At 39.8% G+C, this 14300-nt stretch overlaps 1 protein-coding gene across 2 annotated transcripts; it reads left to right on the plus strand.

Annotated features, from left to right (window-relative positions):
- Positions 1-4060: 4060 nt before the first annotated feature.
- LOC116049359 (NF-kappa-B inhibitor delta) lies at positions 4061-11164 on the plus strand. Of its 2 annotated transcripts, none has more exons than XM_031298926.2 (12): positions 4061-4201; positions 7309-7445; positions 7532-7565; positions 8125-8315; positions 8417-8598; positions 9144-9249; positions 9372-9518; positions 9609-9660; positions 9808-9965; positions 10323-10439; positions 10586-10750; positions 10865-11164. In XM_031298926.2, the coding sequence occupies exons 1-12, from the start codon at positions 4186-4188 to the stop codon at positions 10934-10936; spliced, it is 1377 nt and encodes a 458-aa protein (XP_031154786.1). In that variant the 5' UTR covers positions 4061-4185; the 3' UTR covers positions 10937-11164. The 2 variants fall into 2 exon arrangements, with proteins under 2 accessions (XP_031154786.1, XP_031154787.1); XM_031298927.2 differs by having other exon boundaries at positions 7535-7565.
- The last annotated feature ends 3136 nt before the right edge of the window (positions 11165-14300 follow it).

A 14300-nucleotide genomic window follows, 5' to 3' on the forward strand; every position in this document is an offset into this window, starting at 1 on the left:
TCCGCTGCCTGGCTCCAGTCCAGCTGACCCGCCGCCTGGCTCCAGCCCAGCTGACCCGTCGCCTGGCCCCAGCCCAGCTGACCTGCCGTCTGGCTCCAGCCCAGCTGACCCGTTGCCTGGCTCCAGTCCAGCTGACCCGTCGCCTGGCCCCAGCCCAGCTGACCTGCCGTCTGGCTCCAGCCCAGCTGACCCGTTGCCTGGTTCCAGCCCAGCTTCCCCTTCGCCTCCAGAGGGGCTCCACCTTGGCCGACCTGCTTGGCCGCCAGAAGGTTTCTACCTTCGCCGTCCTGTTCGGCCGCCAGACAGGTTTCGCCTTCGCCGGCGGCCGCCTAAGAGTCCTCAACGTTCTGCCTGGCCGCCTGAGGGGCTCTACATTCGCCATCCGGTTCGGCTGCCAGAACCGACAGCCGCCCAAGAGTCCTCGATGTCCTGCTTGGCTGCCTGAGGGGCTCTACCTTCACCGTCCTGCTCGGCCACCAGAAGGATCTTGCCTACGCCGTCGGCCGCCGGCCACCTGGGAGTCCTCGATGGCCTGTTCGGCCACCGGAGGGGTTCCCCCTTCTCTGCTGCCAGCAACCCTGCTGGCCTAAGCAGTTCTGTCCCCTGTTCCCGAGTGCCCATGGTTCCCTGTACCCTAGTGCCCACGGTCCCAAGTGCCCTAGCACCCTCTGTCCCCAGTTCCCCAGTGCCCTAGTGCCCACGGCCCCCAGTGCCCGAGTGCCCTTGGTCCCCAGTTCCGGAGTGCCACTGTTCCCTGTCTCCAGTGCCCTTTTTCCCCATTGACTCTCTGCCTTCCCCGGACTCTCTCCGCCCTCCTTGGGTCGTTTTTGGTTCCCTGGACACTTTGTGTTTTTTTTTTATCCTTTTTGATTATTCCCCCTTCGGTCCCTCTCCTCCCTCCCAGTGTTGAGTTTTTGTTTTGTTCGGGACGTCTGGGATCCGTCCCTTGAGGAGGGGGTACTGTTGTAGTTATGGACATTTCTGTTGCCTGTTGTTATTATTGTTTGTTTCCCGTTTTGTATATTGTATTCTGTGGACTGTGTGTTTCGTTGAGTATATTTCTGTTCCGTTTTGTATTATGTTCTGTTTCCTGTTTTATTTTGATAGTCTAGTTTTCTGTCTTGTCTTGTCTAGTTTTACTTCCTGTGTTTTCCTGCCTTTTTTTGATTACTCTGCCTCTCCTAATGTGTTTCACCTGTTGTATCACCTGTCCCTTATATTATTATTTCCCTGGTTTTTACTCCTCTGGTTTTTTGGATTCCCATTTTACTTCTTTTTTGGAATTGTTTTTTTGCCTGCTTCCCCCAGGACTCCCTTGGTTCTTTTGTGTTTCCATTAATAAATCCTTGAGCTCAAACCTTCTCCTGCCTGCCTGCCTCTCCCTGCATTTGGGTCCTTTAATCTCTGGAAGCGTGACACCAACTTCCTTGTTTAAAAATGTTCTTGGGTTTGTGAGTACTTGGGTTCTCTCTTTATACTCAACAGCTCTCTGCAATCTGGTTGTGTCCCTTCGTCTTCCTTCGTCAGCATGCAGTTGTTCAGCTACTACTAAAGAAAACCAACCTGGATACATGAATTCCGGCAAATTATAGGCCCATTTCGAAAATGCCTTTTATCTCCAAAATTTTAGAAAAAGTTGTTGCTAAACAGCTCACTGCTGTCTTGAATACACACAACATTTTAGACAAATTTCAATCTGGCTTCAATCTAGCTTCTGTCAGAAACACTCAACAGAAACCGCTCTTCTTAGAGTGTCGATTTATTATTATTTGAAAACACTGGCACTTCAGGAGGAGCAGGATTGACAATGTTGTTGATAGTTTATTAATGTCCTCTGACATGGGTCAATGCTCAGTTTTGGTGCTGCTGGACCTTAGCGCAGCTTTTGATACAGTGGATCATAACATCTTGCTTGAAAGACTTAAGATTGATTGATTGACAAAGATATGAAACAAATCTGAATGATGAATAAAGCACCTGTGAGATTTGTCTGCAGGTACCCCAGTTGGTAAGATGAGGGTTACGTATCTATGTTTCACCTTTAAAACAAACTGAGGACCTCAGAACTTGCCAGCATTTCAAGATTGTCATAAAAGAAAATGAAAGAAAAGTCTCAGAACACATTATTTCACCCTTCACATGGTATAGTAGTTTATCTAATTTCTTATCTGGTTATCTATCTTTCTTCCATTTACCCTTTTAATTCCTTAGTCTCGGCTGCATTTTATTTAACATTTGGATACATTGTTATTTCATTTTGGTTTTTTAATTCTATATTTTATGCCACTATATTTCTACACGTTGTTTGGCAATGATTTGTGGAGCAGATAGACACTAAAATGTTTAGTCATTTGGTTAAAAAAGAGTCATCACTGTGTTCCATATGATGTCTGGATGTTGGTGTTTTTTATGTGACACAGAGCTTCCTGTGGGGCGGTGTCTGTACAGGGTACCACAAAGAAAATAGATTTCACTAAACACACAACCTGGAGTCAAATAAACAAAACAGTAGCTATCAACTATCAACATTCAAAACACAGGAGTGGAAACTGTTCTCGATCTCATATTGATTGACAGGTACATTAATATATAGTGTAACAAGTTATGTATGTTTTCTAAAGCTGAACATATTTAGTTTAATTATGGGAACATTTGTGTTAACAAAGGAGTAAATTATATTTTCAGTCATGATTAATAAGCTAAGTTAATAAACATAAAATGAAGACTTTATACTGATTAAGTTAAAGTTTTCACTGGAAATATGTATATTCCTTTTGGGGTCAAAAACGAAGCCCGATTGGACTTTTTTATGTTATAAATAAAGTATATGTACTTTGTTGTTTTATTATGTTTTGTTAGTCGTGTCTCTTTTATTAATATACGGAACAATATTGAAGATAGATAATTATTTATTGTCATTTAGTATTGCAACATTGCATTGAATGCAAAGTGGATTGATTGATGGAATTATGGATTTACTGATTTTGAGGCACGCTACTTGATCACTTCTATCGTGCTTCTTACTTAGAGGCACTTTTCACTCCACTACATTAACTTGACAGCTAAAGTTAGTTATTTTAACTAACTTTTTACCTATAAATTAATATGAACATAAACATGAGATCATCTTATAAAATATGATACATTATTGTAGATAACACCAAACATCTCATTTGTTAAAGTTTGTTATTGCCGGAACCAGTTACAACATTAAAATGTTACTTACACTTAATGCATCATCATAACCTAATATTATAGTAATAGCATAAAGATGGGAGCCATGCTGCATAATAGGTACTTTTACATTTAATACTTAAACAATTGTTGTTCTGATAAAAACTTTCACTTAGATAACATTTTGACTTTAACTTTAACCCTCCTGTTGGGTTTTGACCCATTTTCAAAAAGTTTTTATACCAGAAATGTGGGTTTCTTTCAACCAAATTGTCAAAATCAATAACGTCAATGAAACGCTCTTCACAAGTAAAATATATGATCAGTTCACTACTTTTATTGAATTTGGGTGTTTTATTCAATTTTATAGCATTTGAAAAAAAAAAAAATTATAATAGAACGTTGAAAAAAACAAAATGTCAAAAGAAGCGCAGCAACAATCAACAAAAACATCGGAAAAACAAAGTGACAAAAAACTTGGGGAAAAAGTGACAAAAAACATCGGGAATAGCGACAAAAGAAAAAAAAAAGTTGTAATTTTAAATTTTGACCCAGAAAAACAAAAAGTTGCATGGTCGACGGGAAGACAAGGGTTAAAAAAAATGTATTTCCACATATGGAATTCCTACTTTAAATTAAATAATCTAAAAGCTTCTTCCACCATTGTCCCTAAGCATATTGTACCTTTGTTTTTATTTGTGTACTTGTAGGCCTACTAGTTGTTGTTAATAACTGGTTATCACTTCATATTTCATTCTCTGTGCCGTGGTTAAAAGCATGACGCTGAGTGTGTGGTTTCCCCTCTAGAGGGCGTGGAGCAGCTGGGGGCGGTGATGGGGAACCACGTGCTCTGTGTACAAGCAGGCAGCGTTGAAGACAACAAGCCAGTCATACTTTATCACAGAACAGCACAGATCCCTCCGGCGCTGTGTATCACTCCACCCCGTTTTGAACAGACCGGTGACCGAGAGGACGACCTGTTGAAGATTTCAAAGCAACACCGTTTCTGACATGCACTTTGATAAATGTGAGTACATATGCTTTTAATTTATTGTTTAAATATGGGCAGAACACAAGTGTTATCACTGGTGTTTTTTATTTTTATTTTTTATTGAGTGCAGCTTTAATGTTGAATGGTTTGACAGTAATGATGACAACTATTCCTTTTTTTTTAAACTTACTGCATTTCTGGACAACATACTTGTTTTCAACATGTATTAATGTGTTATTGTGTTAGTGGCAGCATTATAATGAAAACTCATTCAAACTTTGATTGTATTTATAAGCCTACACCATTACACACATATCCCTCCATCACAAACACATTTGATAGATTTTGTTTTGACTTTTTTTGGGGAGTTTGGATCCTAAATCTGACTGAAATAAGCCTCTGTAAACTGTAATTGTGTTTTAAAGCTGGAATGTCTTTCTAGCCAATAGGGCAATTGCAATATATATTTTAGATTAAATACCTCTCTACTGATGACAATTGCGTGACACCATCAGCCTTTCTCTTGTTTTCGTTGAATGACAGCATCAATTCTGGTGAATCCAAGAGTTAGGGCATCATTTGGGGAAACCCTGATGCATCTCCACCCCTGCTCACTTGTTTTCATTTCCCCTTTTTGATTAATGCCAGACAAGCAAACTGTGTGACGTGACAACTTAACTTTCTTTGTTTGTGCCCTGGTTGACACAGGCCTGACTGATTAAATATTTTGTCATGATCGCTGGGTTCTGTTAAACCACAAAATGAGGAAATTGGCTCTGCTCTGCGCTGCTTCTTTCTTTATGTACAGAGTGAGCCAAATAAGAAAGGTCTTCGGAATCCCCAACCTCCCACGCACATGACTCAATGTCCAGGGGTTTCCACAACTCCTATTTGAATATAGTACAGAGTAGCCCAAAGTAGTGTGTGTGTGTGTGTGTGCGTGTGTGTGTGCGTGTGTGCGTGTGTGCGTGTGTGTGTGTGTGTGTGTGTGTGTGTGTGTGAATGTGTGTGTGAGTGTGTTAGTGATATGTGTGCAACCACACATAAGTAATAAGTGCTTGTATACCTCTTAGATCAGTGAATACACTGATGCCATGAGGGTTGAATGATTCCAGATCAAAGTTTCTTCGCATGCGCAGCTCCACTGGTTTCATCCGAGGATCTTCCATATCAAGGGAGAAGATCTTGCCTGGCACATCACTGAGTTGATATGCACTCAGCGGCCACTTCATTAGGTACACTTGTACAATCTATTGTGATCTAATGCAGCTCTGCTATGCATTCTACTTTTATTAGGCTTATGCTAAGCTAGGTTTATTATTGAGGTCACAGTGGGTGTTGTTTTTGTTGTTGTACTGGAGTGCATTATATTGAAAGGTGTTTCTACTATTATGCCCCTGTGGACAAAATATTAGGAACACCTCTCAATATAGTGCACTCCAGTTCAACACCACTGCAAACCACAACCTCTATAATAAACATGTAGTTACAGTTATACTTCTCTGACAGTGTCAATGATAACAGTACCATTTTTATCTTTGTAAAGGCAGAAGCTGTTGTATTGGATCACATTAGATTGTACAAGTGTACCTAATGCAGTGGCTGCTGAGTGTAGATTGTGTAGTTACATGTTGCAGCATTACATCATCTGAAGGTGAAGAAAGTCAAAGGTGGCATAAAGATCAAATGAGTCAGGATTGAGTAACATATAGTGACACCTTCTGAACCTGAAAATGAATCTTAGTGTCACTGAAATGTACTGACTGATGTCATTTATTCTGATAAAGTGACCTTTATTATGTGGTGGGGGCAGGCAGGTCACACACAATGCATTGTTGTTCAGGACAGGTTTTTAACTGGAAATGAAAGTGTTGATTTTGAAAGAGAGTGAAGACACGATTAACCGACAGAAAGCTAAACCCCATGAACACACATTTCTCTCTCACTGGTGGAATTTGCATATTTTGTTTTTGGAAGTAAACCCTCTTTGTATTTGCTCTGGGGAACAGAGCTGTCTTGTCCCTGCGTGGCACGCCACAGCAGTCAACATTCACAGGCTTAAAAGAAAAGACAAAAAAGAACATGTCTCTGTTCTTATTCTGCTCTGCCTCCTAGACACGTTGGTACAATAGAATGCACAAGGCCACTTCACGTGTTGAGGTGACGTGCCTGTGACATACCAAAGACAGGAAGATGTGGTTTGCCTTTCTGTTAGCGTAACGGAGCGAGACAGGAAGATGTCATAGAAAATGAGGCAGTGGTAATCCCATGCTAAAGATTTTCTGATTAATCTGGTTTTGTACGTCCGCACAATCTGTGTTCCTAATGGAGGAGGTTTCTCAAAGCTTTATCTTTGTACTCCGGTTCCACACACAGGGTGGAAATATCATTTTATCTTTCACGTGTGGGGTGCAGTTTTTGAGGAAACAACCTGTGTGTCAGCTGGAAACATCAGAATTCTGTTTTGTAATATTTTTTTCCTATTTCTCACCTGTTTAATGGAAATGATACTTATTTTATCAGCAGGGGGAAAACATGCTCATAGCTTAATGGATTTGATGTTGATAAAAAAAAAAACCACCAGGGAGAAAGTGAGCAGGCAGATTCATCCGCATGTTATTCTCTCACTCTAAGAATTTTTTCAGCTCTTCATTACTTAAAATCAAAGCTTTCATAAAGCAAAGCCCTTCTTCATGAGATGTAAAGTAAAATGTTAATATACTCCAGTGAGAGTAAACAAGTCTAACACTTTCCATTACCATCTATTCTGTTATTTGTTTTCTCCTAGACATATTTTGTGATTCTCAACTACAAAGAGTGAGAGAGAGCTAAAAAATCGATAATTTGCAGCTTTTGTTTTATAGAATTGTAAATACCTTTTGCGTTTTTGACTGTTGGTTGGACAAAGCAAGATATTTGAAGATGAACTTTGGGCTCTAAGAAATTGTGAATTTTTTATTCTTTTTTCTGACATTACATAGACCAGAGAACTTGTCAATAATTGGAAAAAATAATCAGCAAATACATGGATAATGGAAAAGTCATTAGCTGCAGCGCTAACTGTTTCAAGTCCACACTCTATTGATCTCCGATACCCATCACATGTAAACAAAATATATGACCAAATAGTTCTTCTTTTTCAGCGCCAAAAGAGAAGCCGTGTTGCACGCTGCCCACAGTGAAGAAACTCTTGGAGCAGAAGAGAAGGCGTGAGACGTCATCTGTGACACCCTCCTGCTCTACGGCCAGCACAAGTCCTGCTCCTCCAACTACTGTTACAGTAAGGCAGCACACATCAGCATCTCGCTAAATATCATATCACAAATGTGATTGTTTATGATTTATCTTTTTTTTTCTTTCTCCCAGCAGTTGTCTTCAGCAGAACCATTTACCTGTACAGGTAAGAGTAGGACAACTTCTGCACACTTCAGAAGAACACTTCAAGGAATAAGTCTGGTGATATACAGCCTGATATAGCTTATTCCTCTATGCCGTAGAGCCCCATCATTGAATGAGCCACACTGTTGCTCTGAGTGACATGCTCCTTTATTATGATGAACATGGGCACTGCAGTTTATTTTGAGTCAATTCCACATACTTTATCCTTCTGCTGTAAATACTCACTAGTGCACCACATCCATGGCAGAAAACAGTCCCCAACAAATACACTATTAACTCCTGGTTTTACGATATTATTTAGCCTTAAAACAAAGTAAATTTGTGTTTGTGAACTGTTTATTATTAAGATTTATGTCTATGTCTTGGGGCTGAGTGCCACAGACAGGGTAGGAAACACATTGTTGGTTTTGATCTTTTCTTGGGATTTGTTGACAATAACAAAAATGTAAAACATCACCAGGCTTGTCCTTTTAATTGTTTTATTATCTTGAGCATAATGAGTAGAGTATAAAGAGTATAAATGTATATATATATTACTGACTGAGTCCTCTCCATGCTAGGTGCATCAAGCAGCTACTCCGACATGGCAGTGAGCTATGAGCAGTGGACCCCAGCACCAGAGTCTACACTCAGTTACTACCCCAGCCAGCCAGGATCCAGCTACCCTGCAGCATACAGCCTCCCAATGACATCTGAATACGGCACACAACAGCAGGTCCCAGGGTTTGGGGATACAATGTCTCAGACATATGTAAGAGAAATCCCTTCGTTGTGCATGGTCAACCGACATGTTGTATGTATATCATACCTTTATGATGGTTTGACCTTTATGACCTGGATTCTTCTGAGCAGGAGTGCCCGATGACAGTCACAGATCCCAGCATGGCTTCGTCTTGGTCACTTCTGGGTCCCAGTCAGATGGCACAGCTGAGTTTTGGTTCGTCGATGGATGCCACCAAGCTGGAAGAGGCCAGGATGCTGCTCAGCGGAATGGACTACAGCAGAGCCACTGGGCAGGATGAAGACGGAGACACGTGAGTTCCTATGAGTGAATGCATGTGCGTGATTATGTGGTTTACATGTGTTTCAGTATATCTGCTAGCGAGGTCCAACAAAAAGAATACAAGTTAACTGACAAATATGTGCACTCTCATTTTACTTTGAGCTCAAAGATTGCATGATTACACTAATAGCGCGCACACGCACGCACGCACGCACGCATGCACACACACACACAACAACAACAACAACAACAACAACAACAACAACAACAACAACAACAACAACAACAACAACATTACCGTCTTGTGTGAATGTGCATATGCAAGTATATGATTTATTTACTTCCATAGGAGTTTCGTTTTCAGTCACAAGCTAAAAGTGAGAGCTACATGTGTAGTTTGGTAGTCCTAGAAAGATGTCAATGAGTCAGCTGCTCATGGTCGATGATTAGAAACGCAGATACAATGGAGAGACTAATTTAGATGTGAAAGGGAATAGTGTAAAATCAGTTGCGAGGATTACCACGATTCTCCAGCCTAATTTAAAACAAATTCATCGTGTGCTCTTGTTCTGTCAGAATCCTGCATATCTACACTGCCAAGGGGCTCAGGGAGTGTGCCTTTGCTGCTGCAGAGAAGCTGAGGGATGTGGGCAGGCTTGATGCCAAAGAACATAAAGGAAAGGTATAAACAAAAAAATCTTCCAAAGTATGCACAGTTTTTTATTTGTTTTTATCACAAACATTAGTACAGGATTATAATTTCTCAAAATAAAGTTGTATAATAAATTAAATGTGCTTGTACAGACTGCTTTACTGGTGGCGGTGACAGCAAACCAGCCGGAGATTGTGCAAGATCTGCTGTCCTTTGGAACGGACATTAATGCATGTGATGTTAAAGGACAAACTGCTCTTCATCTGGCTGCCCACTATGGTTTACCAGGGGTTCTGCAGGTAAAGCAGCAGTAGTACTGAATTACTTTGGCATCACTATCACTATATATCGAGCTGACCTTAATAATGATTCATCTTCCTTTTTTGCAGGCAATTCTGTCCAGCAGACCGGCTGTCAACCTGGAGGCACGCAATTTTGAGGGTAATTTAATGTCATTACAAATGATAAATCGACAGGGAAGTTGTGTTAACCTAGCCATACAGTATATTATAATTACGACTAAGTACCAATATGTACATTGTTAGAGTCTTACTTCAAATGTTACACGAGTCTTCTTCTTTGCCTCAGGTATGACTCCTCTGCACTGTGCAGCCATTTCTCACAGTGATACCATGAAGGCGTTGTCTAGCAGTGGGCTGGCAGATGTTGGTCTTCAGACCAAGGCGGCAGAGAAGCTTTCCTGTGTGCAGATGCTTCTCAGCGCAGGGGCGTCCCTGCTCAGCCCGGTACAGTACAGCTCTTCCTTTTCAGAATGTTATGTGAGCTGCTTTGCTCAGTAATAAGCATAGATCCATATATTTGTCACAATGGATGCACAATAGATTATATGAATGGACAGATTAGCCGGTAGGTTGCAATCAGGTACAGTCCAACATGTTAAACCCTGACCTTTCAGTTACAATATACAGTTCTTGGGGAAGTGCCCAAGTTTTATATAACCACGGTGATGTCATAGTACTTGCCATTCCCCCCTCACTCTCTATTTTGTTTTCTCTTCCTTGTTTGATTGTTAAATGTCTCAGTCTGACTTGTGGTTTCATTTCAATATTTTTTTTACATCACGTTCAATTCTCTAATTCCAGGAAATCAAAAGTAACAAGACTGTGCTGCACTTGGCAGTAAAGGAGGGGAACATCGATCTGGTGACTTATCTGCTGAGGATTCCCCTGCCGAACATGAAAGACTTTGTCAACTTGAAAGTGAGTCGTACACTGACATGAAATTCAAAACTGGATTTGAAATATGCATGTGTCTGGGCGTTTATGTGCATGTACAAATACATACTGTATACATACCTTACTACAAACAGTCTGAGTCATGCTGAATTTTTCTCTTTTTGCCATAGGCGCATGGTCATACAGCCTTACACATGGCAGCTGGTCTCCATGGTAACCCCCACCAGGAGGAGATCCTGCAGCTGCTGCTGCGCAGAGGAGCTGATCCCAGTATCCGCAACCTGGAGAACGACCAGCCAGCGCACCTGCTGCAGAGCGGCCTCCAGGGAGAGCAGGTGAGCTGCCCATCATTTTAACAGCCAGCCACATCTGTATGCTGTTTAGTCCTGCTGTTTCCATTTTTATCAAGGGTGATTCATTATCATCTTAATTTATGTTTCAATTTCTAGCTCAAGCTCATGCTGAAGAAACGAAGTGCTTCCTCTCGCCGGCGTATCGTGTCCTTGCAGGACCAAGAATGATTTGAAAATCCCCACCTGTAATCCCCATTTGGAGGGAATGAGTCTCTAATATGTTGCCTCTGTTAGAAGGGGATTTACAGTTTATTGTTATGTTGCTTTGGGAGTCTCTGGCCTATATTTTGTTAACAAACTAGTTTGGCAAATTCATCTCCAGATATAATTCACATTGGATTAGACAAATGATGCTTTAATGCATAAAGCTTAAATTACCTGTGATTTAGTGTCAGTATGAAGAAATGCTTTATTTATTTTTCTACGTACAGGGTGAAGTATTTATGTGTAGGCAAAGCATTTCATTCCAAAATGTGATATCCGCCTTTTCTTATAAAATCCTCACGTTTAAAAAATCTGACAAATAGAGACATTTTAATTTATGTATTTATTTTTTGTCAAACTGGATATTTAACATTTTGAAATGAAAGCCTCTAAACAGTCAATTTCCTAATAATAGGCTACACTCCCAGTTTAATGTTGATTTCTATGAAATCGTTTGTATGACTTTCAGGGCAGTGTCCCTGACACCCAATGACTCTCTTGTCAAAACCCCCCTTCATAAGTTATCATGTTGATACACAGAGACGGGTTTGATTTTAGTCAGCATGTGCGCTTTTGTTAAGAGTGCGTGTAAGAAAATAAGAAGATCACATAATTTAACTTTCTTTCTGTATGCATCATACTTACATGTGTAACATCAAGTACAATTTTTCTTTGTAGAAAAAGAAACTTGACTGTGTAAAACTATTATGTATTTGAAACTAATTGTGACAAAGAATGTTATTATCACAGAGACATTACATAAGTGCGATGACAAATTGTCTGACTAACCCTAACCCTAACCCTAACTGTACATTTGAGTCATGAGTCATGAATACAAGTACAATAACACAGTATTTAAAGTTCCATCTAAATCTTTTGATGTTCAGGGCACATTTGAACAGTCCCAGTTATATTTAGCTACAGAAATTAGCAGGATGGAAATACATCATCCCACTAGAAAGGGATGGTGTGAGGAGGATTTTATTTTTCAAGCCTTATTTCCACTGAGGTTTACTACCATGACCTTAGTCACAGGTGAAATGAGGTTGGGTTTGACTGTAATTTGAGTGATAAAAAAGATTTGAGCTGTAACTCACTTGTGTGTCACCTCTGTAAATTCCTGTTAAGCAAAAAGGAAAGATCAATCTCATGAGTAAACAGCATAATGATAATATTGTCTAATTTCTACATTACATTTATGTCACTTTGGATAATTTCAAGCAACAAGGTTATTAAAGACACTGATAAAATCATGTCGAGTAGACCTTTATTTGAAACAGTGGTCTCATTGTTCAGCTTTACAGGTAATAATATCATTTGTAATACATTTGCATTAGGTTTAAACAGAAAATAAATGACAAATAGTAAAACAAATACACATTTCATTCATTTGAATATTTTCAAAGCATGTAAATAAAATAAAATACATTAGGCTACTGAATATTTTCATCAATATACCAGCTATTTCCTTTTAGCATGTTATATTTGGCCTATTCTATTTTTGGGTTTTTCATTATTCTGCCATGCTAAACAAGTAGATATCAACAGAAATGCAGAAAAATAAATGCAAAAGACAATTGTTACGATTGATCGCCACATGCTATTCTTTGTTTCGAGCTGCAGATTTTGTATATAAATATTTAATCATGCTCTTAATTTAATTGTTTTACAGGAGTAACATGTAAGGAAGAGATACAACAATTGTTGCATTTGTTGATTAAAAGTACCAAATCAAGTCTCATGGTTGAGACGTTCTACAGAATACATTGGGAGACTTAAAGAAACCAGGTAAGGATGCATTGGAAAACCCTGTTTATTGCTCATCCAGCTGGCAGAAGTATATTAGCCATAACAGGGATTGCTATAAACAACCCATGTGTCTGGGTATGTATTTGCTGCCGTGGTTCCCGTATCGACTTCCTCCCTTTTGAGTATATACAATATTTTCTATACAGTTTGAGGAGGCACTGCAAAAGAAAAGAAAACAAATCAGAGAAATTGTATAGAGAAATTGTATAGAGAAAAATTACTGTATATAATGACCCTGAACTGTAAAGTGAACTTACCCTCTGTCTTTGGTGGAATTTGGCTTCCAGATGAGCTGGAACTGCAAACAGAAATTAGGAAATTAGTAGACATTTTTTTAATTCAAAAAGATTACGGATTATGTAATATAGTTAGAAAACTGTGGCCACAACTTCAACTTGGAGTAGATTGATCAAAGTGTACCCATTATCAGAGTTACACGGTCCAAAAAATAGTTGAAGCCACAGGGTTCTGAGGTAACTGAGGTGTAGACTTATGCAGATTTTTGTCCTGTTCAACCAGCAGCTCTCGTCTTTCTTCTCCTCTTGCCATACAAGCGGCATGCGATCAGATCATATCACATCAATATATCTATAAACTGCCCACTCACTACCAATACATGAGGAGTGTGATGCATACATTTTAAGAGCAAGCACTGAGATAAAGAGAACATCAAAGCACTACCCACAAGCGATTTGACACATTAGTTCTGTGTAAAACTTTTTTATGTGTTTTGGGTTGAGTATGCAGAAGAGGGAAGGGGGTATTTAGAGAACAGGCATCCAGGGCAGGGAGAGGAAAAGCTGTGGGAAACTCAGTTTTAGTCAAAGAACAATACTGGAAAATATGTGTTTTCCACACTGGTCGGGTATCCCCTTCAAGTCACATTCATACAGCATGCACAGGCGAATCATCCACTAAACCTTGCACAATTCTTACTTGGGTGAGGATTTTACACATTTTGTGAATTTTTTACCTGTATGAGGAATGACAGATTAGTTACAAAGGTAAATGTGCTTATGTGATAAAGCCTTTTTATTTAGGTGATATGTGAGACAAAGTCTAAACTTACTGAGGGCTATTAAAATGCCAGAGACAAACATGACTACAGCAAGGACAACTCCTGTGGTCCGCAATGTCTCATAATCTACAAGGGACAAAACCATATGGGACTTAACCAAAGAAAATTATTGGTTTATGATGAACTTGAAACATACTGTAGTGTAACATTTGATATGTGTAACATGGTGTTTTTGATTTTTGAAAGTAGTAGATGGTGCAAATCTTACCATAATCAAAGTCACTTCGGTCTGTAAACATTGTTTCTGCAAAGAAAGAGTCGAGTCGGTTAGAGAGAACAGAATATAGGCATTGAGTGCAGCACCCGTCACAGCAATACATTTTAATAAGGGTGTGTTTGTGTTTAGTCCAGCGTCATGGAGAGCAAGGTTTGCAGCTCTCCAGATCTGCAGGCTTGGCTCCACAACTCCTCAGGAGTCTTTTTTTCCAATGCAGCATCTTT

Source organism: Sander lucioperca, chromosome 10 (genome assembly GCF_008315115.2).
Source record: "Sander lucioperca isolate FBNREF2018 chromosome 10, SLUC_FBN_1.2, whole genome shotgun sequence".
Taxonomy (NCBI): domain Eukaryota; kingdom Metazoa; phylum Chordata; class Actinopteri; order Perciformes; family Percidae; genus Sander; species Sander lucioperca.